Raw genomic sequence first — 26,529 nt, forward strand, 5'->3', positions numbered from 1 at the left:
CATTGGACATACAATTTCTGTGTAGTCAATTGTAAACAACTAATAATTTAACATGTCATCAATGGGCCCTTAGAAGTGAATGGTAAAACTCCCCTTGACTTCAGTGGGAGCACGATCAGGGTTTATATTAGGGACAGTCACACTAGACAGAAACTGAGTTAAAATAAAGACTAAGTACAGATTCCTCAGCAGTGCTGCTTGCCATTTTACAATACTGCAGAGCCTCAACAGTCTGAGGTAACAAATGATTATAGGCAATAAAAACATGGGAAATTTTTGGAAATTAAAAGATGAAATATTCAAAGTTACAAACAAAACTGTGAGATTTTTAAAAGAATTCAGGAGACAGTGTTAAAAATATGGTGAAGCTTGTAGTTTTGTGGCTAGCGCAGGGTCTGGGTTATTGTTCTTATTTCATATATTTATGGTATCACCCATAACCAGCTGGGAGCTTTCCAAATATTCCAGAAGGGACAATCCCTGCTCCAAGGATCTCACAATCTGAAGACAGACAGACAAGCAGAGAGATGCTAAAGGAAGGGAAACAGCATTGGGAAAGTTACACACAAGTAAACTCTAGTCACTCTGGAAGCAGCATGGGAGAAACAAGCAGTTAAGTGGCACTTAGATATGGAGAGGGTAAGAATATCACATGTAGGTTCTATTCCTGGCTCTTCCACTGACTCCCTGTTGGATTCTGGCTGAGTTGCTTACCTTCCTATGACTCAGTTTGCCCATTTTTACAATGAGTAATACAGTAATAACCACAGGCGTGTCCCGAGAGTGCTTTGGTAAAGTTATGAAGTGCAAAGAATTATCAAAGTATTGCACAAACAGCTTATGCCATCAACCTATGCTGTTCCTTCCCTTTAAATCGTGCTTCTGTGCTTCCTTAAAGAGTCTCACTTCACTGCTGTTCTCCCTGGAGTAGTCCTCATCCAATGAGATCATGCCCTTTCTGCAAAGACCCACCGTGCACTTCCACACACTCAGTTGTTCTTACACATCCCCTCCATACAGACTTCTTTCAGGTGGAGTTATGGAAATAAAAGTGATTGCACAAAAAAGGGCCCCTCCTTACTAAACAGATTTGCTGCTTTATGTATTCACGGTCACATGTGCTTCCTTCAGTAAGTAAAATACTTTATTGCCCCTTTTAGCACTGCAGAGACAATGCAGCTAAGATTATTTTTAGCCTTACCAACAGAATTATTAAGAAAGTTCTGATTACAAAATCTTTAGTATAGGTCATGATGTACATGTCAGATGGAATCCAGCTTCCCATAGTGAGTCTGCAAGGCTGTCACAGTTTGAAAAGCCATCCTTTTAAATGTAACTTGAGCAAATTTAATACAGAAGCCAGCATGAGGCAAATATGAAACCACACTGTGACATTTTTACAGCCAACCTTCTGAAAACAACCACACTCAAAGCTGTCTTGCACTTTCCCCACCTTCACAGATACCTCTTAATGCATTACTGCTCTCTCATAAAAAGCCACATATACACTTTTTCACAATTATAGAGACCCACACGCCTGTTCCTTGAAATACAGGTACAATTCTGATTATCCAAACTCAATTATGCAAAAATTCAGAAATGCCCCCAAGAGTGGAATTTTGTTTTTCCCAAAATCTCAATTTTCTGAATTTCCAGGAACCATTGAAAAATTAGGGTTCACCTGCACAGAAGGCAAGATACTCATCTCCATTCAGGCCATGTTATGACAGGTAAAAGATCCTAAAAGCCCTCTATCCAGCAGCAAGAGGACTGTTCTTAAGCGGGCATTGATGGAGGAAGCCATAGGCTGCCTCCCAAAGACCCACTCCTGCACTACGGAGCCATCCTGGGAGCAGGAGAGTTGTGCTGGGTGCAAGCCCACCGCACCCAGTACTGTGGCCCACAGAGCAGCCCAGGGAAGCTGCTCTAACTTGAGGTATGTCTACACTGCAAAAAAATGTGTTTTAACCCAAGTTAGTGAACACAGGTTAGCTAACCTCAGTTAAGAACACGCTTTTTTTTGCAGTGTGGACATACTCATAGAGAAGCCCTGAGGGCTGTCTAAGTTAAACTAAGGGCCTCTCCATCCCCCACAGCAACCCAAGATTAGAAGGGTGCTAAATTAGCTTAAAGCCACCTCATCCTCATCCCTCCCAACTGTCTTAGAGGCACTGCACAGATTCTCACCCACACCTATAATATTTATAGCACAGCCATTCATTCTTAAGGCAGGTCTATGCTACAGCCTAAGCTGATATAATTTACGTCAGTCAGGGGTGTGAACCCCCCTACACTCAAAGTGACACAAGTTTTATGCTGTCCACATCAGTGCTATGTCAGCAGGAGACGCGCTTCTGCGTCTCGCCAAGATGGAATGATTATGCCAATGGGAGAGAACTCTCTCGCTGGTGAAGATGTGCTGCAGCTGCGGCGATATAGTGCTGTAGTGTAGACTTGCCCTGAGTCTTCCCTCACTGATCTCTTCAGACTGACTGTTCCCATTCTTATTGCTAACACTTTAATTCTTTGAAACATGATATGTCATTTTTAATTTATTGTCCATTCAAATTAGAAGGAAAGTTCCTTTGGAAGAAGGATATTGTTTAACAGCGTGCTTGTAAAATGGTATATACATCTATGGTAACATATAAGAAAGAAATAATTTTAAAACAGTATGAACTAGAGAGGGACTTGAGTTGCAAGTTCAGATCTGGAACCAGATCCACAAAGTCTGAGGGCATTTAGATGAAAGGTTTTGTTTTATACCAATTTCTAATATAAATATACACAGATTGCAGAGTTAGCATGAGGATGTTTACAAGGAGCAATGATATTTAAATTCACTGTTTGCAGTGTTATAGCCATGTTGGTCCCAAGATGAGAGAGACACAAAGCAGGTGAGGTAATATCTTTTATTGGAGCAACTTCTGTTGCTGAGAGACGGTACGTCTACACTACAGGATTATTCCAATTTTACATAAACCGGTTTTGTAAAACAGATTGTATAAGGTCGAGTGCACGCGGCCACACAAAGCACAATAATTCGATGGTGTGCGTCCATGTACTGAGGCTAGCGTCGATTTCTGGAGCGTTGCACTGTGGGTCCCATAGTTCCCGCAGTCGCCCCCGCCCATTGGAATTCTGGGTTGAGATCCCAATGCATGATGGCGCAAAAACAGTGTCGCGGGTGATTCTGGGTAAATGTCGTCAGTCATTCCTTCCTCCGGGAAAGCAACGGCAGACAATCATTTCGTGCCCTTTTTCCCTGGATTGCACTGACAGACGCCATAGCACGGCAACCATGGAGCCAGTTTTGCCTTTTTTCATCATCACTGTATGTGTATTGGATGCCGCTGACAGAGGCGGTACTGCAGCGCTACATAGCAGCATTCATTTGCCTTTGCAAGGTAGCCGAGACGGTTATCACTCGTTCTGTACTGTCTGCTGTGCCATTGTAAATTCGCAATGAGATGACAGTTATCAGTCGTTCTGTACCGTCTGCTGCTGTCATGGGTCCTCCTGGCTGATCTTTGCTGAGGTCAGCCGGGGGCGCAAAGACAAAAATGGGAATGACTCCCCGGGTCATTCCCTCTTTTATGTTGTATCTAAAAATAGAGTCAGTCCTGCCTAGACTATTGGGCAAGTGTACTAGAGAAGCAGTGTATCAGAGAACCAGAGAGCACAGCCGCTCCGTGTCAGATCCCACAGAAATGATGAGCTGCATGCCATTCTACGGGGTGTCCCCACAATAACCCCACCCGTTGGCCCCCTCCCCCCCCAACCCTTCTGGGCTACCGTTGCAGGGTCCCCCTATTTGTGTGATGAAGTAATAAAGAATGCAGGTACAAGAAACACTGACTTTTTAGTGACATAAAATGAGGGGGAGGCAGCCTCCAGCTGCTATGACAGTCCAGGCAGGACATTAAACGGTGGAGGGGAGAGGAGCGCAGCATCCCGCTGCTATGATAGTCCAGACAGTACAGAATCTTTTCTTTAGACATGAAAGGGCGGGGGCTGACGGAGTTCAGTCCCCAGTTGTTATCATGAGGACAGTTACCAGCTGTTCTGTACCATCTGCTGGGAATAACCGGGAGTCATTCCTATTTTTACCCAGGCGCCCCCGGCCAACCTCACCTGAGGCCAGCCAGGAGCACTCACAGGCTGATGACGAGGACAGCTACCAGTCCTACTGCACTGTACCGTCTGCCATTGGGGAAGAGAGGGGAGAGGATGCTGCTGGTCATTGCCCCAGCACCGTGTCTACCAGCAGCATGCAGGAGACATACGGTGACATTGAAAAAAAGTCAAGAAACTATTTTTTTCCCCTTTTCTTTCACGGTGGGGGGAGGGGGAGTACATTGACGAGATATACCCTGAACCACGCCGGACAATGTGTTTGACCCTACAGGCATTGGGAGCTCAGCCAAGAATGCAAATACTATTCGGAGACTGCGGGATAGCGGGAGTCCTCAGTGCCCCCTTCCTTCCTCTATGAGTGTCCATTTGATTCTTTGGCTTTCCGTTACACTTGTCACACAGCACTGTGCTGTGGATTCTGTATCATGGCCTGGAGATTTTTTTCAAATGCTTTGGCATTTCGTCTTCTGTAACGGAGCTCTGATAGAACAGATTTGTCTCCCCATATAGTGATTAGATCCAGTATCTCCCATACAATCCATGCTGGAGCTCTTTTTGGATTTGGGACTGCATCGCCACCCGTGCTGATCAAAGCTCCACACTGGGCAAACAGGAAATGAAATTCAAAAGTTTGCGGGGCTTTTCCTGTCTACCTGGCCAGTGCATCCGAGTTCAGATTGCTTTCCAGAGCGGTCACAGTGGTGCACTGTGGGATACCGCCCGGAGGCCAATACCGTCGATTTACGGCCACACTAACCCTAATCCGATATGTTAATACCGTTTTCAGCCCTACTCCTCTCGCCGCGGAGTACAGAAACCGTTTTAAAGAGCCCTTTACATCGATATGAAGGGCCTCGTTGTGTGGACAGGTGCAGCGTTAAATCAGTTTAACGCTGCTAAAATCGGTATAAACGCGTAGTGTAGACCAGGCCAGAGACACGCTTTTGAGCGACACCTCTGCAAAGGTATTAATTGCCCACTTCATCAGGAATGGTGTCTTGCAACATGTGTTAAATCCTAATGCTTCACAATCTTTTCTACCTTGTATTTAGCTGTGACACTCCGATTACCTTTCCCAGACCTGAAAAAGAGCCCCGTGTAGCTTGAAAACTTGTCTCTTTGACCAACAGAAGGTGGTCTAATAAAAGATATTACCTCACTCAGGTTGTCTCTCATTTAAATTAACTATCATGAGAGTTTATTGTCCATTTGTTTTCTGTCACTTTTGTGAAGAGAACTATCCCGAGGCAATTAACATATGTATTTTAAAAGATTGCTCCTGATTTTTTTTTAAGCTAAAGCTTGTTATATCACTAACCAGACAGAATTCTTTTCTTATTTATCTCTTTTTAAAAAGGCTTACCACGTTTACGAGCATATCTACACAACTGGGGCTGCAGTAACATTTGTAACATGGCTGGGTTATTTAAACTCTTCATAATCTGCACTGGATTTGGCTCTGGAAGCAATCCCTTTCTATTGTTTCTCATCTGGAATTAATAGAAATACAGAAACATTAGACCAGGATTAAACAAAGGCATATTCTGTTGCTATGACTACCTCAAACAAATTTGCTGGTGCAAACCCTTTATTTATAAAACAAATAGGTTTAGATCCATAGTTGGATACTATTTCCTTGATCTCCATGTGTCACACACCAGAGTTCAAAGACCAGTGTTCCTGCAATTTCCTTTCACCAAACAGATGTAATTAACCCTTTCACTGTAAAGTTCATTAGTAACATATTCCAGCATTTCCTTTACACTGAAATTATCATGCTTGCTGCATTTCTCTCCTTCTCTTTAGGTTTCGAGATAGGAAACAATAAGAAAAGTATAAAACTAACAGTCATAACAGCACCTCAATATTCTCATTACTTCTCTCTCAACCTTTTAAACCAGGGGTTCTTAAAACTTCATTGCACCGCGACTCCCTTCTGACAACAAACATTATTACATGATCCCAAGAGGGGGACCCGAAGACTGACCTCAGCTGCCCCAGGCGGCAGGGCCAAAGCCTGAGCCTCACCGTCCCAGGCAGTGGGGGAGAGGGGGGAAAACCAAAGCTCAAAGGCTTCGGCTCCAGGAAGGGGGCCTGTAACCTGAGCCTCACACCCAGGACTGAAGCCCTGAGTCAACAAATCTGACTCAGTCCTGGCGATCCCATTAAAACGGGGTGGCAACCCACTTTGGGGTCCTGACCTATCGTTTTGAGAACCACTGTTTTAAACCATTCATTCACAGACTGAAATTATAATGTAATGTTTGTAGGAACAAAAAGGTTTCAAATACACATTCTCTTCATGTAAATATTTCAGTATGAAATAGAATCTCAAAAAATGTGCCCCACAGCAATCCCTGCCTGCAACTTGTCACCCTACTCCCTCACAATACAAACATACATAACACCCACGGGGCAGTTTTCTTCCTGGAAAAAAAAGACATTTTCCCCACAGCTCTGGAAAGTAAAGAAGGAGATGTAGTCCACTGTTAAGACCAATACAATATGCCATCTTTAATAACTAAACTCAGCTGCTCTTCTACAGAGTTGAGGTGAATAACTCTATAGAAAAACAGCTGAATTTACTCAGAACTATCCAAAGTAATGAGAATATTCTGCTACAACCTTCAAGACAGCTTCATATATCACTTACCTTCACATCCAATTTTCTAAGAAATAATTTGATATGACATGCAGGGCATAAAAGCTTCATTGTACAACAAGCATGAAACTAAGTCATTCCCACTACCCTGACATTTATTTTTAAATTACATTTACTTGTCTCATTTTAAACCAACCAATAGCTGTTAAAAAGCACTCTCTCTTAGTTTAGTTTTGAACTGAAACAATCTCTTACCCCTGATCCCTGCTGTTCATGTCCTTGTCTTAACTAGGAAGAAGGCTAAGCTTGCCCGCTAGCTAACACGAGCTAGCCAACTCCAACATAAACTCAACCACTTTTCTTGTGTAGATGCAGAGTAACGCTTTGAACAGACTGAGTTATAACCTAAGCTCTTGGTTAGAGAAACCATCTTTTCATTTGTAAACAGAGCAATTTTGATGTGTAGTCATTGTGAGGATATAAACATGGAACTCCACAATGTCATTTTACAGAGTCACTTGTCAGAACAGAACTACAATTTAAGTATTAACATTTCACTGAGTCAAGTAGCTTTCTCCTGTTCAAAAAGAATTTTCACTTGGCTGAGTAAAAATCTTATTTAAATACTAAGCTGATTACAAAAGCACTTATGGGTTTCTCTTCCAATGGATTTTAGAAATTCTTATACATGTAAAACATAATATAAACATTTAAAGTGTTTTCTCTTTGAAAATGGAAGGTCTCTTACCATACGTTGTGCTGCTATAAATGCAGCTAATGTGCTTCGTCCTGGTGCGCCAGGAGCACAGTATGATACCCGGACTCTCTTTCCTCTGATAGTCATACCATCTGTGACTTCTTGCACTTCCTCAGCCTGCTCTGCAATCTCATACTCAACCACTGCAAAGCCATCAATATAACTGCCTTCGTCCTCAGCAAACTGAAATGGCATTTCACAATACACTGAACACATTACAAACATTCAGCAATTATTTTAAAGCATTTTCCCCTCCCCCTGCATTGAGCATGAATTACTTGTGCAAAACGTTTAACAATCCTAAGACAAAACTAACTTTTAATACTAACTTTTAATAGCCTACCTAGAGGTACACATTCCTGTCTCATGCATGTTAAATATAATATGCAAATAATATTTTGCAGATGACTACCTTGTTGTGCCTAGTTGACTATCAAATGCCTTTATAGCTAATCTCATGAAGAACCTCAGCTATGAAATATATTTGACAGTCATTTTATAGAATATAAAGATAGAGAATGAAATTTTGAATGTAAAGTTTAGCACATCGCTATTTTTACATTCACTTTTATTTTCCATGGTAAGAAAATTATAATTTCTTTGATATTTGGTTTAAACTGGCTTTCAAGAACAACAGATGAGTTAGTTTGCAAGGCCACATGAACAACATAAGTATGGAAGCTAATAAAAGAACACATAACAATGCAGATTACAGAGATCTCATGCATTTTTTTGAGAGAATGGAGGTTGTAATTGAATAGTGCTCAAGAAAATGTACCAGATCCATCAATCTGCTATCTGCTTAGTATACCGAAATGGACTGGAAAAAGGCAGGGATTACTTGTTTGACACTGTTTCATCCTTAGTTTATAGTCTTTTACATCAGACTTAATGGATTTTTTTAAAAAAAGAGAAGAGTTGAAATTGCACCATATCTTTAGGCAGAAGTGTCCATTCCCAAAATGACTGGAATTGATCTAAGAGACACAGGGTGGGTGAGGATATCTTTTACTGGACCAACTTCTGTTGGTGAGAGAGACAAGTTTTCGAGCCAAACAGAACTCTTTTACAGGTCTGGGAAAGGTACTTCCAGTATCACAGTAAAATGCAAGGTGGAACAGACTGCTTAGCATAAGTAGTTATCATATATTGTAAAGGACCACTCAAGGTACAGTGACCCATTAACACTTCTGCAATTCTAGGACAAAAAGAGGTGGGTTACAAATTGTGGTAATAAGCCATAAATCCAGAGTCCAGAAGTTGATCCAATAAAAGGTACTACCTCACCCACCTTTTCTCTCTAATATCCCAGGACTGTCATGGCTACAATTACACTTAATACAACAATGAAATTGATATAAAGTTATATCACTATATATAGATGAGAGTCCTGATGTGGAAAAGGGACAGCCCCCTTTAAATCTAATGAAGGTAATAAGGCCTATAACAGGAATTTGTTTACAGCCTCTTAATGGTTCTGAAGTAGAGGAAGGTAGGTTAGCACTAACAGCTTCTATACAGCATCTTAGAGCTCCCGTTGTGATGACATGGCAAAGAGAGCTAACGCGATCCTTGAAGGTCTAAACAGGGGATCAGTGAGTACGAGTAGGGAGGTGATTTTTCCTCTGTATACGGCACTGGTGAGACCAGTACTGAAACACTGCGTACAGCTCTGTCCACATTTTAAAACAGATGTTGAAAAATTGGACAGGATGCAAGAAAGAGCCACAAAAATTATCCGAGGCTGGAGAAAATGCCCTAGAGCGGGAAACTTAATAACGCTCTCCCTTTAGCTTATCAAAAAGAAGAGTGAGAAATGAACTGATTACAGTGCACCAGAACCTTCACATGGAGAAAAACAGCAGGTACTAAAGGGCTCTTTAATCTGCTGGAGAAAAGCAAAACAAGAACCAATGGCATGAAGCTGAAACTACAAATTAATTTTAGAGGTTAGGTACAATTTTTTAACAGTGATAGTGATGAACCACTGGAGCAAACTACCAAGGAAAACGATGGATTCTCCATCTCTTGCTGTCTTCAAACCAAGACTGAATGCCATATACAAGTTATTGGGCTCAAAACAGAGGAACTGGGTGAAATTTAATGGCCTTTGATATATAGGAGGTGATACTAGATGCTTTAATGGTCCCTTCTATCTTTATACTCTAGGAATCACTCTACACACTAACAATCCATCACCACCAAGAACACTAAAAATCCAAATCTTTTGAGCAGCTTTCCAAGAGATATTTACAAATAAACAAACACCCACAATCACCCATGACTTCAATAAAAGTTTTCATTCTGTTTCCTCTCCTAGTTACACTGGTCTGAGGTGCTTAATAAACGATGTTAGGTCATGGACCAGTGACCAGCTTAGGGTCCAATATCTTGGCAACCATCAGTGCTAAGAAGAAACCATTTATACAACTGGAGAGCTGTAAGACTTACTTTTCCAATAGATATAGCACTTATTTCTTGTGCTGGCATATCAGAAATTATTAGGTCCTGAAGATATAACTTTATGACTTATGGAAAAACTATTTTAGAAGTTTCTAAGATATAGTAAATGTATTTTAATATCTCTAAGTGCTCTACAGTTAGACTCAAGATATTAATACAAACTAGATTTATGATTGAGGAATACAAAAAATATTACCAAAAAGAATTATTTACAGAGTTCTCTAAAACATTGCTGATATAATGCTTCCATAAAATATATGGAGAAAGAATGTATAATAAATGTTTTACTGGCACTCAGCTGAGATGACCTCCTGCATAACTCCCCAGTGACTTATGCTGGTCATTCCAAACTCATGGCAATAAAACATTTACACCACATCATATATTATGATGTATAGGTGACATGTCATTCCACATTCTTTATGCAAATATGCATATGATATGAATATGACATAACTGAGATATACTTTATGCAAGATGGCTCATGTGAGATATCATTGAAAAGGTTATGATTTACTGAATATGATTATCCTATTTGTATGCATGTATCATTTCTGCATCTGAAATTAAGAATATTGACTAGGTATCTATATTTCAACTATGTTACTTTGGGTGATGCCCCCTGCTAACACTTAAGGTACATCAATGAAAAAGCTGATGGCCCATCAGCAAGAGCCAATGGACTGTAAAAGATCTTAGTCTTCCTGTGAACATGTGGGTCAGACTGTGAAGAATGGCTACGGGGCCCTACAGAGGCATTTGACCATGTAACCTGCCCTGGAATCCATCTTGAATTCTGTATCTTTCCATGAGAAGCTTTGGGGGCAGGAGGGGAGAGGTCAAACTAGGAAACAAAGGACTCCTACCCTATGAAAATCCTATTTAAGGGTAGGAAGTGAGATAATCCTGGCGGTCAGTTCTCCCCTGCTACCTCACCCAAGATGACTGCTGGAAACAATTAAGATTGAACTGGGGGAAAGAACTAGGCCCTGACTCGAAGGGCATTTGGCCTGTGAAGAAGATTATTGGAACCACATTTAGGGTGAGAACTTATATGTAACCAGTTTCTTTAGTGTAGTAAGTTTAGTTTGCATGCTCTATTTTATTTTCTTAGTAATCTGCCTTGTTCTGTCTACTACCTCCTTAACTACTTAAAATACACCTGTTATAGTTAATACATTTATTTCTGGTTTATAACCCAGTTTATGTGATTTCTAACTAGGAGGGGGGCGAGAAGTTGTGTACACTCTCCTTCACATAGAGGGAAGAGGCAAATTTCATATAATTTGGGGTCTGTACTGTAAGGGGGGCGGGACATCTGGGTGCTGTCGCAAGCCCCTTAAACTGAGTCTTCCCAGAGTGGATCTCTGTCTCTCTGTGCAGCTGGGTTTGGCCGTGCCTGTGTGCTTGGCTGGAAAAGACTGGGGAGCCTAACCCAGCAAGGTCATGTAAAGGGGACCCAGGCTGGCAGAATAGTCTGACTCAGTGGCATCCCAGCACACCAGGTGACACCCAGGTGGTTCAGCCCATCACAATATATACATAATCACCCACTAGGCTTCCCAAATTAAGCCACTTACTAGTCTAGTTACATAAAAACCAAAGCAATGGGTAGGCATGCAATAAAATATGTAAACACAAAGCTATATACATCTCCATATTTAGCTTCCAAAAGATATCAATTCACAGGAGACCTACCTGGCAGAACACAGGTTTATACTTAAATGAGAACATTTGCATCAGTTCCTCTGAATCAGTGTAGTCATTGGGGAGTTTATCTACACAAAGGCACTTAGAATGAACAAGATCGGTAGTCAACTGATTAACATCAGTCCACTGTGCAAAGAGGGTGTTTTCACCTAACTGCTTCCCCAGGAGTTCCATTCTAGCCTTTGCAGCAGAGTCCTTTTTCATGTATTCCACAAACCCGTAGCCCTTGGAATGACCAGTAACTTCACTATAGACCAAAAAACATCTCTCAACGTTGCCATATGCACACACTAGTTCCTCAAACTCTTGTAATGAAAATAAGGTGGGCAAATTGGTAACGCACAGCAAAGCATCTGTTGGTTGGAGCTGCACTGATATTTCTTTTCCGCGAAGAGAATACTGGTGAAACATCCTAATTGCATTTTGAGCCTGCTCTCCATTCTGCAGAGTAACAAATGCTGTAAGAGAACAAAGAAAGTTGGTGGAAGAAACAAGCTCTCAAGCTTACACAATGCTCTTCTTCAGATCTGATGGGGATGACAGATTTGAAGGTGCACATTTCTGAGTCTTTAGAGGCAGAGGCAAAGGTGCAGACAATTCAGATCTGCATGTTAAACTGTCATTTAAAATACAGATATTAAATTCACCAAACTACAGTAACCACCGTTATTAATACTGATGCTTGAATTCAAAGTGGCATAGTTATTAAAATGACTAGGTCCATTATGACAAAGTATAAATCACCATTTTTCTAGGCCAGTGGTTCTCAACCAGGGGCACATAGATGTCTTCTGGGGGTACATCAACTCAGCTAGATATTTGCCTATTTTTACAATAGGCTACTTAAAAAGCACAAGTGAAGTTAGTACAAAGTAAAATTTCACACAGACGATGCCTTGTTTATACTGCTCTATATACTATACACTGAAATGCAAGTACAATATTTATATTCCAATTGATCTATGACAAAAATATGAAAGTCAGCAATTTATCAGTAATAGTGTGCTGTGACACTTCTGTATTTTTATGTCTGAATTTGTAAGCAAGTAGTTTTTAAGTGAGGTGTAACTTGGGGGTATGCAACACAAATCAAACTCCTGAAAGGGGTATAGTAGTCTGGAAAAGTTGAGAGCCACTGTTCTAGGCCACTTTTTTGAGTTAGGAGGAAAAGGCAAGTGCCATATATCAGTGTTGTCTCTAAAATTACTCTTCAATGCACAACGTATGACACTACACATGCCTGTTTATCCAAACTTTTAGCTGCCAAGCTTTTGGCATAAATTGTTCTTGGTGTTTTTCTGTCCTGTAGCACTGCAGAATGTGAGTTTTCCATAATGAACTTAATCAAAACAAACCCACACAGCAAGGCACATCAAAGACCTGCTACAGATACAGGTGAATTGCTCAAGTGTAGATGCTTTCCAGGCCCACAAAGCTATTGTTTAATGGAGAACAGAATATATTCATGGACACGTTCAGACTGAGCACTCAAAGGCATGATCCGATCTAGATTTCATATTTAATGGGCATTTTGGATAATATCTCAGTATTCAAATTTTTGTCTTAATTTAAAATGAAGTGTGACAATCTCAGAAAAACAGCTTGTGGTATATTAATTTGTGTTAAAGGGAGGGTAAGAGTAAACAGAGGCGGCTCTAGGTATTTTGCTGCCCCAAGCACGGCAGGCAGGCTGCCTTCGGCGGCTTGCCTGTGGGAGGTCCCCAATCTCGAGGATTCAGCGATAAGCCTGCGGGAGGTCCGCCGAAGCCACAGGACCAGCGGACCCTCTGCAGACATGCCGCCGAAGGCAACCTGCCTGCTGCCCTCGCAGCGACCAGCAGAGCGCTCCCTGTGGCTTGCCACCAAGGCACGTGCTTGGAGTGCTGGTACCTGGAGCTGCCCCTGAGAGTAAACATAAGACTAGTGAGATTGACACTAAAAATGAGAATCTCTGCCACAGTGGTCCAAAAGCAAAAATAGATAAATGTCTTTAGGCAATCATAGTAGAAACAATATCTGTTTTTATTTATTTGTATGAGACCACAGCCTGAAAACTGGGACAACCATGTTTTCTTATCATACAACAACATTTGAGGTCTCAGCTGCCCAACAACAAGGAATGAGGATTCTTCTTCCTCAGTCTTTATTTATCTCATCTTTAAGAAGACTTTTAAGGACAAAAAAAAAAAGATCTATTATTTGCTATTCTGAAGTTTAAATAGCATGGAATTCACTGCTATAAAGCATATGTGCCATTGCCGTTACTTAGAGAATACTTTTTTCACAGCAGTCTTGGCAATACTCTCTTTTCTAATGAATTATCATACTGCAGCTCTGGATAAATTTGTTGTCAAGTGTACCATAACTTTTTTTTTTTTTTTGGCTGATGTATCACATTTCAGTAGAAACCTTTCCTGAAATTCAACTCCAGGAAGCTCTGGTTGCAAGATTACTGTTGAAAACAGAAAACATCTTTTCCAGGTAACCTATTCATCATCATTCTTTCTAACAGGCAGAGAGAAACTGAATAATAGTAAGGTGACACTATTCAGAAGCAGACATGCTAACATTTTCTTTCATTCTTGAATAATCAGAGGTTAAAACAGTCTAAAGTAGGATTTATAAATAAAACAAACATCCACATAGTATATTTTACAGTAACGTTTAAATCATGCTGTAGCTGTGACTGTCTTATATCAGTTTATAAAGCCAACAGAACAGAGCACAAATCTTACCAACAAACATTATAACATCTAAGTTCTCAGTTCTGTTCTGCTGTTGCCAGGTATCCTATACACAACTACCCAGTGTGTTTGTGTATATATATATATACACACACCATAGCTGATTTTACAAACTGTAACAATTTAAAAGATATGGTGATATACAGATGAAAACGACAAATAAAGATGAGGTCAGTTAAATTCTGAAAAAGACAGCATGGCTAAACTAGACTATTGCACAGCTCAATATTTATGGCTTATTTCCAGAAGGATGATATTTGGTATTTTAGGAATAATAGCAAAGAAAGTATAGACAAATGGAGTTAGATTTTGTGGAAATCAACAATAGTTTAAGAGAACAAAATATTGTTCAATTGTTTTGTGTTCAATTAATTCTTCTGTGATCTGATTGAACAAAAATTTAAAACTACACAGAAAGTAAGTAATATAAAGGAAAACCAAGGAGGAAAATTGAAGATAAATTTTAATTATAGTTTTCACTCAGAGGAGGAAAGATCTTACAGGACAGATTTTATGATTTAAAACGTTGCATAGCTTCACAGAACTCCATTTATCTGTATTAAACTGAAAACATTTAATTTATCTGGACAAAAAGGTTTTACACAAATGGGATTTTTTCCATACAAATAATGCACATGTTGGCAAATAACCCAATTTTGAATAATGGGATGGGGGGGGAAGGGGATAATAATGGTTTAGATGAAGAAGGTTCTATTGTGTGTCAATAACCGTTTAGACAGCTGCACAGTTAAAGGTGAGTAAAGGTAAAACCCTACAGATGTTAAAAACTACTAGCTGTTTCTGCAAGCCAAAGTTACTGACATGAGCAAAATAATCTGCAATATAAGAAACCTGAGCCTGAAAGAGTCAAGTAACCCAGAAAGAGCTTCAGAAATTTTGTAAGGCGCATATTAGGATTCTGAGACACTAGGAGCTTTTTAAATGGAAGTTACAAGTACTTCTTGAAGCACAAAATAAAGTGTTTTATCTCTCAAAAGAACAAAAATAATTAGATAATGACCTTCCAAGGCCAAAATTTTCTAAGAGATATGTGATAAGATGCACAGGTGCCCACATGATACTGTGTGCACATAAGAGTGTTGACATATGCAAATACTATTCATATGAGCAAAAGTAAGTTTTTATGAATGTACCTGCCTTTAAAAATAGCCTTTACTGAAATGCTAGAGTTGTTTTTGTAGGAGGAAACTAATCAGATTGATTCTCACATACATTAAGCTGACTTATATCTCATTGCAGTGGTCATCGTCTAAACAGTAAGGTAAGAGATATCTTTTAAAAAATGTCATATTACCAGGGCCGGCGACGTAGGTGATCACCTAGGGTGCTAGGATTTGGGGGGCAGCATTTTCTTCGGCGGCCACAGTCACTGCCAGCATTTAGGCAGAGGGAGCTGGGGCAGTGGGGCATGGGTAGGGCCGCCTGCAGCAAGTAAGGGGCGGCCGGCACGCAGGGGAACTCCCCATCCCAGCTCACCGCTGCTCTGCCTCCTCCTCAAGCACACCATCGCTGCTTCACTTCTCCTGCCTCCCAGGCTTGCAGTGCCTAAGGGAGAAGTGAAGCAGCGATGGGTGTGCTCAGGGAGGAGGCAGAGCAGGGGTGAGCTGGGGCGGGCAGCTGCCGCACAGCTCCCCGCACCAGGGGGGGTGGGGAGCTGTCATGGAGGGGGGGGCGCCTCAGGGCAGAGGTGGGTGGGGAGCTGCTGCATGGCTCCCCGGAGAGGGAGCTGCCGTGGGAGGGGGTGCCTCAGGGCGGAGGGGGGGGAACTTCCGTGGGGGGGGGGCACCTCAGGGCGGGAGGGGGGCAGGCAACCGCCGCAGGGCTCGGGGACGGGAGAGGGCGCAAGATGGAAGTTTTGCCTAGGATGCGAAACATCCTTGCACTGGCCCTGCATATTACAAGCCACAAGAGAGCTATTAAAGAAGAGCTCTGTATAGCTTGAAAGCTTGTTTCTTTCACCAACAGAAGTTGGTCCAATAAAAGATATTACCTCATCCACCTTGTCTCTTGGATATTATCTAGGTAGATGCTGAGTGAAATCTTTGAGGATCTGTGGCGAGATTATAAGAGAAGATGTAACAGAATATCAGTGTTGGAAGGGACCTCAGGAGATCATCTAGTCCAACCCCCTGTGCAAAGCAGGACCAATCCTCAGACAGATTTTTATGTGCAGCTCCCTAAATGGCCCCCTCAAAGACTAAACTCACAACCTTGGGTGTAGCAAGCCAATGCTCAAACCACTGAGCTATCTCTCTCCTTCCAACAAAAGTATTTATACTGGTTGTAGCACATTATTTTTTCAAGTCCTATTTATATATGGAAGGGACCCTGAAAGGTCATCAAGTCCAGCCAGCCCTCTGCCTTCACTAGCAGGACCAAGTACTGATTTTGCCCAAGATCTGTAAGTGGCCCCCTCAAGGGGTGAACTCACAACCTTGGATATAGCAGGCCAATGCTCAAGCCACTGAGCTATGGCCAGGATCTCCCCTCAATGAAAGGGGAAAAATCAGTGTCACCCAGTCCTCATCCAGTAGGGTGCTCCTCACTACAAAAGTGTCAAAGGTGAATATACATATTGTGCTTATGCCCACTCTGAGAACATGAGTTGGTCTCTTTTCTTTGTGCAAGAAAAAAACACACAATTAAATGGTAAGAAACGATATGAGTGCTCGTGTCCTGGCCCACACAAGTGAGTAAGGTTTTCCCTTCCAGTAGAGGGAGGAAGGAACAAGAGTTGTAAGGCCAGCCCCCAATAAGGAGCTGGCTGCCACTCCTCCACTTAAACTTTAGTAAGAATTTCAGTCAAAGAAAAAAAAACAACACCCCCCCCCCAGCAACTAAAACTAATTAGAACAGAATTTCTCAAATGCGGCCACCAGGGGCTTTTCTTGTGGCCACAGCCTCCTGGGCAGTGACTGGGGTGGAGGTGCAAAGCAGTACCTCTCCCCGGAGGCCCACCAGAAGGGGTAGTGCCCTCCCCCCATCTGGAGCCACAAACGCCAGATGAGCATGCAGCCAATGAGTTTCCCACCTTCCCAGGGGGTAGTGAGGCTCGGGCTTCGGCCTGGAGTGGCAGGTGGCAGGCTCCAGTCATGGGACTTTGGGCTCTGGCCCTGGATCCCAGCCACATGACAGTGGGTGCCAGCTCTGGCCTTAACCTCATCATTGTCCCTGGCCCCTGCAGCCTCCTGCAGCCCCAGGCTCTGGCCGTGGGGTGGCAGGCTCCAGCCTGGCCCCTGGGCTCACCGCCCCCTCCCAGTTGCCCCTGGCCCCCACTGTCTCCCTACCCACCTCCCCATCCAGGGCTTAATTTGTCCCCTGGCTTGCCAGAGCTGAGTACGTCTGCTATGAAAATTGGTATTTGTATGGTTGTTAATATCACTTTTCACAGCCTTCCAGCTTTGCAGTAGCAGACAAACTAGCTAGCAAGTCTTTAAAGAAAAGGCAACCAAAAAGAAACAACAACAACAAAAGACAAGAATGTGCAAAGCACCTTATTTGTGTTTCTATTCGGTGTAGGTCCAGTAAAAAAATAGAGAACTGTACATTATTTTTATTACAGAGTCTGCAAAAAAAAGCCTACATAAATAAATTATAATGATTTGAACATGTATATGTGCATATTTATTTGTTTTTCCTAAAGTTAATTAAGTAGTCTAAGAAAAATTGTCATAGCGGCCACCAGCAAGAGCTGGTGGTCGCACTCTGAGGCCACCAAAAATTTTATTGTGAGAACCTCTGAACTAGAATACCCAACTGCAGAAGTCCAGAGGAAAAATATTTTTTCTGATTGGTAATTCTGGGCTGACATAAAATTTGGAGGAACCAGAGTAAACACTAAGATTAATGCCCTCCTCCTATGGCAGCTTCAACCAGTAGCATTTCAAAACCATACCTAGAAAATAAAACACTGAAATAAGACAGGATACTGATACATAGCAGCCTGCAGCACTTGTTACCAACCTTGGCCATTTTCAGGTTGTGCAAACAAGCAAATCAATAGGAGACTGCTGCACAAACACACCATACTTGCTAAGCGCAGCCGTCAGAAACACCATTACCTTGGCAAAGATACCTGGGAGACATATAGCAAGGCCAAAACTGACACGGTTTACAACATGAAGATCACCCTTAAAAGTTTGATAATTCCCTTTGGATCCAAAACAAGGCAAACCTTCACAGCCTTCAGAACTGATTAAGTAAATAGAGTATATCTGTTCTCTGTCTTATATTACCTGGAATCTCTAAACCTAGACCTAGAATGGCCCCTCTGTTACAGAGTTATCTGGGTGTGCAGGGCTTGTCCTAGCAGAGACCAATGGATCAGTCTTTCACAAGTGGATTAAGCAATTTAGCTAGACCCATCCGAAGGATGCATTACTTAAAGGGTCATAAATATAGATTCACAGATAATGGGCCCAATCTACCTCCCACTGAAGTCAATATGAGGCTTTCCATTTCCCATTAATTGACATTTATGGGAGTTGCAAACGGCCACAATTTACGCAGCCAAAGAACAAGTCTAGGAATAGTTAAAGTAGTGGGCAGACACAATCTGATGATTCCATAGGTGGCAAAAGAAGTTGACTGCTAGTTCTATCAGAGAATGCAAATGTGTTACCAGGATATACAGTCTTAAATACTGGAATATTCTAAATTCTTACCTGTTCTTTTATTTCTGTCCACATAACAGTATTTTAATTCATAATCTTTGAATAGTTCATGGATTTCCTAGAAAAGACAAACATCACAAAAAGTATCCCATCAAAAACAAAACAAAAATGAAATTTAGCTCAATTTTCCAGTTATACTACACTGAAACATTCCCAACAAACACCTTAGACATATTATCAAAGATTTGTTTATAAAGGAGTTAAGAGTCACAACACCGGAGCAGTATCTTATCCCACATGAGAGAACCAAGTTCAATAAAAAGCGACAAAGAGTCGTGTGGCACCTTATAGACTAACAGACATACTGGAGCATAAGCTTTCGTGGTTGAATACCCCCTTCGTCAGATGAATGAAGTGGGTATTCATCCACGGAAACTTATGCTCCAATACATCTGTTAGTCTTTAAAGTGCCACAGGACTCTGTCACTTTTTACAGATCCAGACTAACACGGCTACCCCTCTGATACAAGTTCAATAAAGTAATTCTCCACGTTTCAGTCTCTGAGAGTAGGCAAAGCAAAGGTGTGACATGGTGACTCCATTTTTATAAAGAAAAAGGACATAACAGTTAAAGAAAACGAACATGAAAATCTTTTCTGATAGAATTAGGAAGAACTCATTTACTCTCTCAGTGAACTCTCTTATTCTGAAACCCTCCTTACTGGTCTTGTTTACATTAGAAAATTACATTATATTAGAGCACAACATCTAGGAATCATAAGTAACATGATATAAAAGACATAGACAGAGACATAATGAAGATAACATCACATTAGCAAGCTGTGCTGAACCTTAGGGTTAACTATGAGAGTCACTCTCTACGCTGAGTTGTTTTCATCTCATTATTTCCTACAACTCTTCAATCTCCTATTCTAACACAGTGTAATTTTTCAGTGTAGAATGTAGTGGCAGTGGAAGCCCCAAATTGCTTGAGTAAAATTCAGTGGACTTTTACTACTCTTGTGGTGAATATTCCCTCTATTATAATTGACTTCTAGTCTGAAAATCCTCCTTGGAAATGCAGCCAGTATCAACAGGTGTTCAATGCTACATTCCAAGCGGATTATCATGTCCCCTTCCTCCGCTACTCTGCCCAAGTAGAGGAGAAGGAGAAGGAAGCAGCCATTATCCTCCCACGGGGGAGGAAGCAGTAGTAAGCGTGAATCCCTAGTTCCCAAACTTGTACATCTGTTCGCCACTATAAGTGAAGATGTGGTCTTCCACAAATGTGTGCCACACACAAAACACTAACCAGTGTCCTTTCCAATGCTGTGGGTAAAGAAAGGACCAGTCTACCAGTCTGAAGGTTAAAGAAGTGACATGAACATACTGAATCTTTTTCTCAGGTAAACACTCTAGTGTTATAATGAAACTCCATTCAACTGAGCCAAATAATCAATCATTATAAGAGGGTTCAATTCTACATGATTTCCAGTAGCACAGCACACACTCATTTTGCCAGTCTGCTAATTCAGTATACATGGTTTACAAGTTAATGGGTTTAATCTCAGCAGAATCAAGTGTATTCTTTTATTCAAACCAGTCTCGCATTTCACTGGCTAACAGCTGTCAAATGCCATATTAATAAAATATGACACTGCTCCTCTGACACTCAACCATCCCATACTCAGATGTGATGTGAATGTGGCTTCTACATAACAAAATACAGAAGGAGCAGTCCAAAGGTTTAGAACCTGTAGGTTATTTGAATGTAGCCCAGAAGAATACACTCTCTTCAACAGAGTTGTGATGCTAGACTCTCATCCATGAGAAGCAGATTGGTGGAAGATGCACTTTTCTTCACACTTTTGTACTTCCTAGGGACTAGCTACAGAGTAATGTTGCAGAATCCAAGGAAGTTATTAGCGGTTCCACTTACACAAGGTGGGCAAGGTCTATAGCTCTTATCTGTTTCATCTTTAACAAAAATAATGCAATCAGATTTACCAAAGTTTTACTATGTGATGTAGTAACAGCAGAATATTAGTCCAAATGCACAGTGTTGTTGTTTTGGGAAAACCACTTCTGAACCAAATCTTCATTCAGCAACAATAATCTGCAATCTTGCTGGAAATTTAATTGAGAGTGAAAAAAGACGGTTACTCACCTTTGTAACTGTTGTTCTTCGAGATGTGTTGCTCATATCCATTCCAGTTAGGTGTACGCGCCGCGCGTGCACATTCGTCGGAAAACTTTTACCCTAGCAACTCAGTGGGCCGGCAGGTCGCCCCCTAGAGTGGCGCCACCATGGCGCTCCATATATACTCCTGCCGGCCCACCCGCTCCTCAGTTCCTTCTTGCCGGCTACTCCGACAGTGGGGAAGGAGGGCGGGTGCGGAATGGATATGAGCAACACATCTCGAAGAACAACAGTTACAAAGGTGAGTAACCGTCTTTTCTTCTTCGAGTGATTGCTCATATCCATTCCAGTTAGGTGAATCCCAAGCCTTACAAAGGCGGTGGGGTCGGAGTGAAATGTGGCAGAATAAAACTGCTGAGCCAGAGGCTACAGCCTCTCTTGACTGCTGAACCAGGGCATACTGCGAAGCAAAGGTAAGGACCGAGGACCAATGGAGCTTCGCGACAGGTCTCGTGGGTAGAAACACGAGCCAGCAAGGCGGCAGATGAAGCCTGAGCCCTGGTAGAATGCACGGTGATGTGGCTTGGGGAAATATGAGCCAAATCATAACAAGTGGGGATGTCCGCCATCACCCAAGATGAGATCCTCTGAGAGGAAAACAAGCAAGCCCTCCCTTTGGCCCGCTACCGGGGCAGAGCTGGGGCACCTTAGGAAATGATTCTGTCAGCACAATATAATGCGAGCACTCCACAGATGTCCAAGGAGTGCAACGGTTATGCCCATTGCGTTGAGCTGTGGGTAACATGAAAGGCCAAAACACCTTAGGGAGGAAAGCCGGGTGCGGTCATAACTGCACCTTGTCTTTGTGGAACCTTCGTAAGAGCTCTGATCTCAGAGACCCGTCTGGCCAAGACTAGGTTGAGGTCCCAGGGCGGGGCTGGGCGGCGCACCCGAGGGTGCAAGCGCTCCAAGCCCTTGAGGGACCTCGAACCCATAGAGCATGGGACACTGAACGTCCATCTTAGCCTGCTGGAAGGTAGGGATGGCCACTGAGAGTGTCCTCAGCGATGATACCGCCAGATCCTGCCGCTGAAGGCCAGAGGCAGGCCAAATAGAGGGGATCGAGACCTCAGCAGGAGCAAGATCGAGCGTACTGCAGCTGTAAAGGAAACGCTTCCACCTGGCTCGGTACGTTGACCAGGTGGAAGGCTGCCTGTCACCCCGACTCAGGTACGCAGGAGCCACCGTGAGGCGAAGAGGCTGCAGGTCCGAGTGACGAAGCCTGTCATTGCCCTGAGTGATGAGGTCTGGGCTGACAGGCCGAGCAACGTGGTATGTCAGTGCTGCCTGGACCACTCTGGAGTGATCATGATGATGCACGCTCTGCCCCTGCGGAGTCTGAGCAGGACGTAACGAACCAGCGGGAACAGTGGGGAGGCATAATGCAGTTGGCCGTTCCACGGCATCAGGAATGCGTCCAAGATCGATTCCGAGGAGAGACCTTGGAAGGAGCAGAACACCTGGCATTTCCTGCTCTCGCGGTGAGCGAACAGGTCTGTGTGAGGAAACATCTCCACTTCCGGAAAGCGGGACGCCTTACATGGGGCAGAGTGATCACTCGTAAGACAGGAAAAACCTGCTGAGTCAAAGAGTTAAGACGTTCCGAACGCCTGGGAGAAAGGACGTCGTCAGCTCCATCGAGTGGGCCATGCAAAAGACCCGGAAATGGAGGGCCTCCTGACAAAAAAGGGGGGAGGACTATGTCCCCCCTGAATACTTATGAAGCACCTGGCCCTTGTGTTGGCTGTAAACACCGAGATACAACGGCCCCGCAGCTGCCGCTGGAACCCCTGGCATGCCAGGCGGACTACTCTCATTTTTGGGGCATTAACGAGGAATGCCAGCTTCTTAGAAGACCAAAGGCCTTAAGCTCGGAGGCGACCATGAGCACTCGAGCAGAGAGATGATGCGTCCGCCGTCAGGGGCAGTGAGGGCTGGGGCGGATGAAACCGCATCCCTGTCCACACCAAGGAGGGAGTTAGCCACCACTCTAGGGAGCCTAAGACGTTCGAGGGAACGGTGACTACCATGACCATTGGCTCCCTGACCAAGCGGTACGCCGAGGTGGGCCGGACTTGGAGAGGACGGAGGCGGAGCTTGGCGTGTTTGGTTACAAACTTGCGGGCAACCATGGACCCAGGAGACTGAGACAAGAGCGAGCTGAGGTCGTTGGGAAAGCCTTCAGACCTCAGATGATTGTTGCCCTCGCCTAAAACCGCAGTTGTGATAAGCAGGCTCCGGCTAGGTAGGAGACCAGGATAGCCCCTAGGAAGCCCAACCTCTGCGTGGGAACCAGAGTGGATTGCTCTATAGTAATCATCAGGCCTTGATCTGTGAATAAGACCGTGACGATGCCCACGGCTGAGCGGTTTGTGTCTCAGAGTCTCCTCGGATAAGCGAATCGTCCAGATACGGAAAAACGCATATCCGACATCAGCGACAGAAGGCGGCGACTATGGCCGTAAACCGGGAGTATTCACCGCTGGCTATAAAGCGGAGGCATCTCCCGTGTGGAGGGAAGATGGCACTGCGAAAGTACGCGTCCTTCATATCCAGGGCGGCATAGTAGCCCCCAGGAGGCAAGGATGGAATAATGGTTCCCAGGGATACCATGTAGAACTTCAACCTTATCCTAAACCGGTTGAGTCCATGTAGGACCAGGGAGGTCTGAGACCTGTGTTCGAGTGGGGGACTAGGGCATAACGGGAGTAAAACCCCTTGCCCCTTTCGTCCGCTGAAGGGGGACAGGGCTGGAGCAAATTAAAGGTGGTACCTATGCTCCCTCGTGCGCAGGACCCAGCGATCTGAAAGTAACTGGGGCCATGCCAGGAGAAAACGGGATCGGGATCCCGTCCTGCGACTGGTACACCGCCCTCCGGTGAACCTTGGAAGGTCCGTGTTTGGTCCCAGTGGTAATTGCGAGGGACCTTGACTTTGGCTTTTTAGGGGGCCTGACGTTTGTCTGCAACCACCTTGGCCTTGCCGTTTTCCAGAGTTCTGCCTCTGGCTAGGCACAGAGTATGGCGGCTGGGGCCAAAAAGGCCTGCGTTTGGTCGCTGGCGTATACATGCTGAGACGCATTAAGACCCTATTGTCCAGCAGGCTTCGCAGTCTGGGGCTGTCTCTGCCGCGAAGATGCCTTTACCAACAAAGGGTAAATTCTCTCCCCCGTCCTCCAAGACGGCAGCGAACTCCAGGTGGGAGGTTCGAGGGAGAAACTCCTCCACCCAGGTGCTATAATTATCGCAGCTAAGCAAGGCTTGTTGCTTTGCTACCCAGAGGTGCAGGGCCCCTGCAGAGTACACCTTGCATTCGCCAAGGCTCTTTCTGCTTCGGGGCTGGCGCCCGCTGGCCATCATATCAGGATCGTGGTCCTGAGCATAAAATCTGCGCATATGGGCTGACACGGATGCGTGTCCGGACGGCCATGGAGGTACTAAAAGAAGGCATGGGCCGAGTCTCTGACTCACTCGGACCTTGCCCAACTCGGCACCGGGGACCGGCATCGGGAGGCGTATCGGTACCTGGAACGAGATCCAGACCCGCAACCAGAACGGTGTTGGGAGGTCGACCGAGATCTCGAGGCTCGGAGAAGAGCTACAGGAGTCAAGGTACCTGCCCCGGTGCCAGATGTCGGAACGGTGCCGATAGCGGGTCGGCGAACGGGATACCGACCGGTGCAGCGAGTGTGACCAGTACCGAGGAAAACAGCACCGGGACTGCCAGTGGCGGCCGGCGTGCCGACAGGACTTGGAGTGTCTGCGGGACCGTGATCATGAACGGTGCCGCTCTGCTGTACTGACAGGGGACAGTCCCTTGAAGAGACTGTATTACCCGTACCGGCGGTGCCCGGGTCAGGCAGCACTGACTCTGTCATGGCACTGAGAGCCCTCGCCGTTGGTAACATCTCCGGCGTGCAGGGAACAGCAGGCTCAACCACAGTGCGTACTGGGGAGCTGTCAGGCACCGGATTCGACGGCCCTCGTGGGGCCGGGATCCACGGTACCGAGGTCATCAGAGCTTCGGTAGGAGCCGGTGCCGGGCGAACCGATTTAGATAAGCTGTCTGGCTGCGGTGCCGTCAGCACTGAAGCAGCGGGAGTAATACGCTCAACCATGGCGCGTGCCGGGGAGCCGTCGGGCACCGGATTCGATAGCCCTTGTGGGACTGGAATCGACGGTGCCGATGTTGTCGGTGCCTCAGAGGCTTCGGTTGGCATGGAAGGAGCCGGAGCAGGAGCTCAACCACGGCGCGTGCCGGGGAGCCATCAGGCACCGGATTCTACGGCCCTTGCGGGACCGGGATCGACGGTGCCGACGTCATCGGTGCCGCAGCAGGTGTCGGTGCCGGGCGATCCGACTTAGACTAGCCCTCTGGCCGCGGTGCCGTTGGCACGGAAGCAGCCGGAGCATTAGCTCGACCACGGCGCGTGCCGGGGAGCCGTCAGGCACCGGATACTACGGCCCTTGCGGGACCAGGATCGACGGTGCCGACGTCATCGGTGCCGCAGCAGGTGTCGGTGCCGGGCGATCCGACGTAGACGAGCTCTCTGGCTGCGGTGCCGTTGGCACGGAAGCAGCAGGAGCAATACGCTCAACCACGGCGCGTGCCGGGGAGCCGTCAGGCACCGGATTCTACGGCCCTTGTGGGACCGGGATCGACGGTGCCGACGCCATCGGTGCCGCATCAGGTGTCGGTGCCGGGCGATCCGACGTAGACGAGCCCTCTGGCTGCGGTGCCACTGGCACGGAAGCAGCAGGAGCAATACGCTCAACCACGGCGCGTGCCGGGGAGCCGTCAGGCACCGGATTCTACGGCCCTTGTGGGACCGGGATCGACGGTGCCGACGCCATCGGTGCCGCAGCAGTTGTCGGTGCCGGGCGATCCGACGTAGACGAGCCCTCTGGCTGCGGTGCCGCTGGCACGGAAGCAGCAGGAGCAATACGCTCAACCACGGCGCGTGCCGGGGAGCCGTCAGGCACCGGATTCTACGGCCCTTGTGGGACTGGGATCGACGGTGACGACGTCATTGGTGCCGTAGCAGGTGTCGGCGCCGGGCGATCCGACTTAGACGAGCTCTCTGGCTGCGGTGCCGCTGGCACGGAAGCAGCAGGAGCAATACGCTCAACCACGGCGCGTGCCGGGGAGCCGTCAGGCACCGGATTCTACGGCCCTCGTGGGACCGGGATCGACGGTGCCGACGTCGGCGGTGCCGGGCGAGCCATCTTAGACGAGCTGTCTAGCTGTGGTGCAGCTGGCACAGAAGCAGCAGGAGCAGTAAG

At 45.0% G+C, this 26,529-nt stretch overlaps 1 protein-coding gene across 1 annotated transcript in view; it reads right to left on the reverse strand.

Annotated features, from left to right (window-relative positions):
• Positions 1-26,529, reverse strand: part of RAVER2 (ribonucleoprotein, PTB binding 2) — a 78,712-nt gene that overhangs the window by 25,565 nt on the left and 26,618 nt on the right. Inside the window, exons 2-5 of the mRNA XM_030574085.1 lie at positions 19,099-19,165; positions 11,658-12,127; positions 7,488-7,679; positions 5,501-5,627 (exon numbers count right to left, since the gene is read on the reverse strand). Of these exons, the coding sequence (XP_030429945.1) occupies positions 5,501-5,627; positions 7,488-7,679; positions 11,658-12,127; positions 19,099-19,165 (856 nt within the window). The remainder of the gene's footprint in view (positions 1-5,500; positions 5,628-7,487; positions 7,680-11,657; positions 12,128-19,098; positions 19,166-26,529) is intronic.

The sequence above is a fragment of the Gopherus evgoodei genome, chromosome 8, assembly GCF_007399415.2.
Source record: "Gopherus evgoodei ecotype Sinaloan lineage chromosome 8, rGopEvg1_v1.p, whole genome shotgun sequence".
NCBI lineage: Eukaryota > Metazoa > Chordata > Testudines > Testudinidae > Gopherus > Gopherus evgoodei.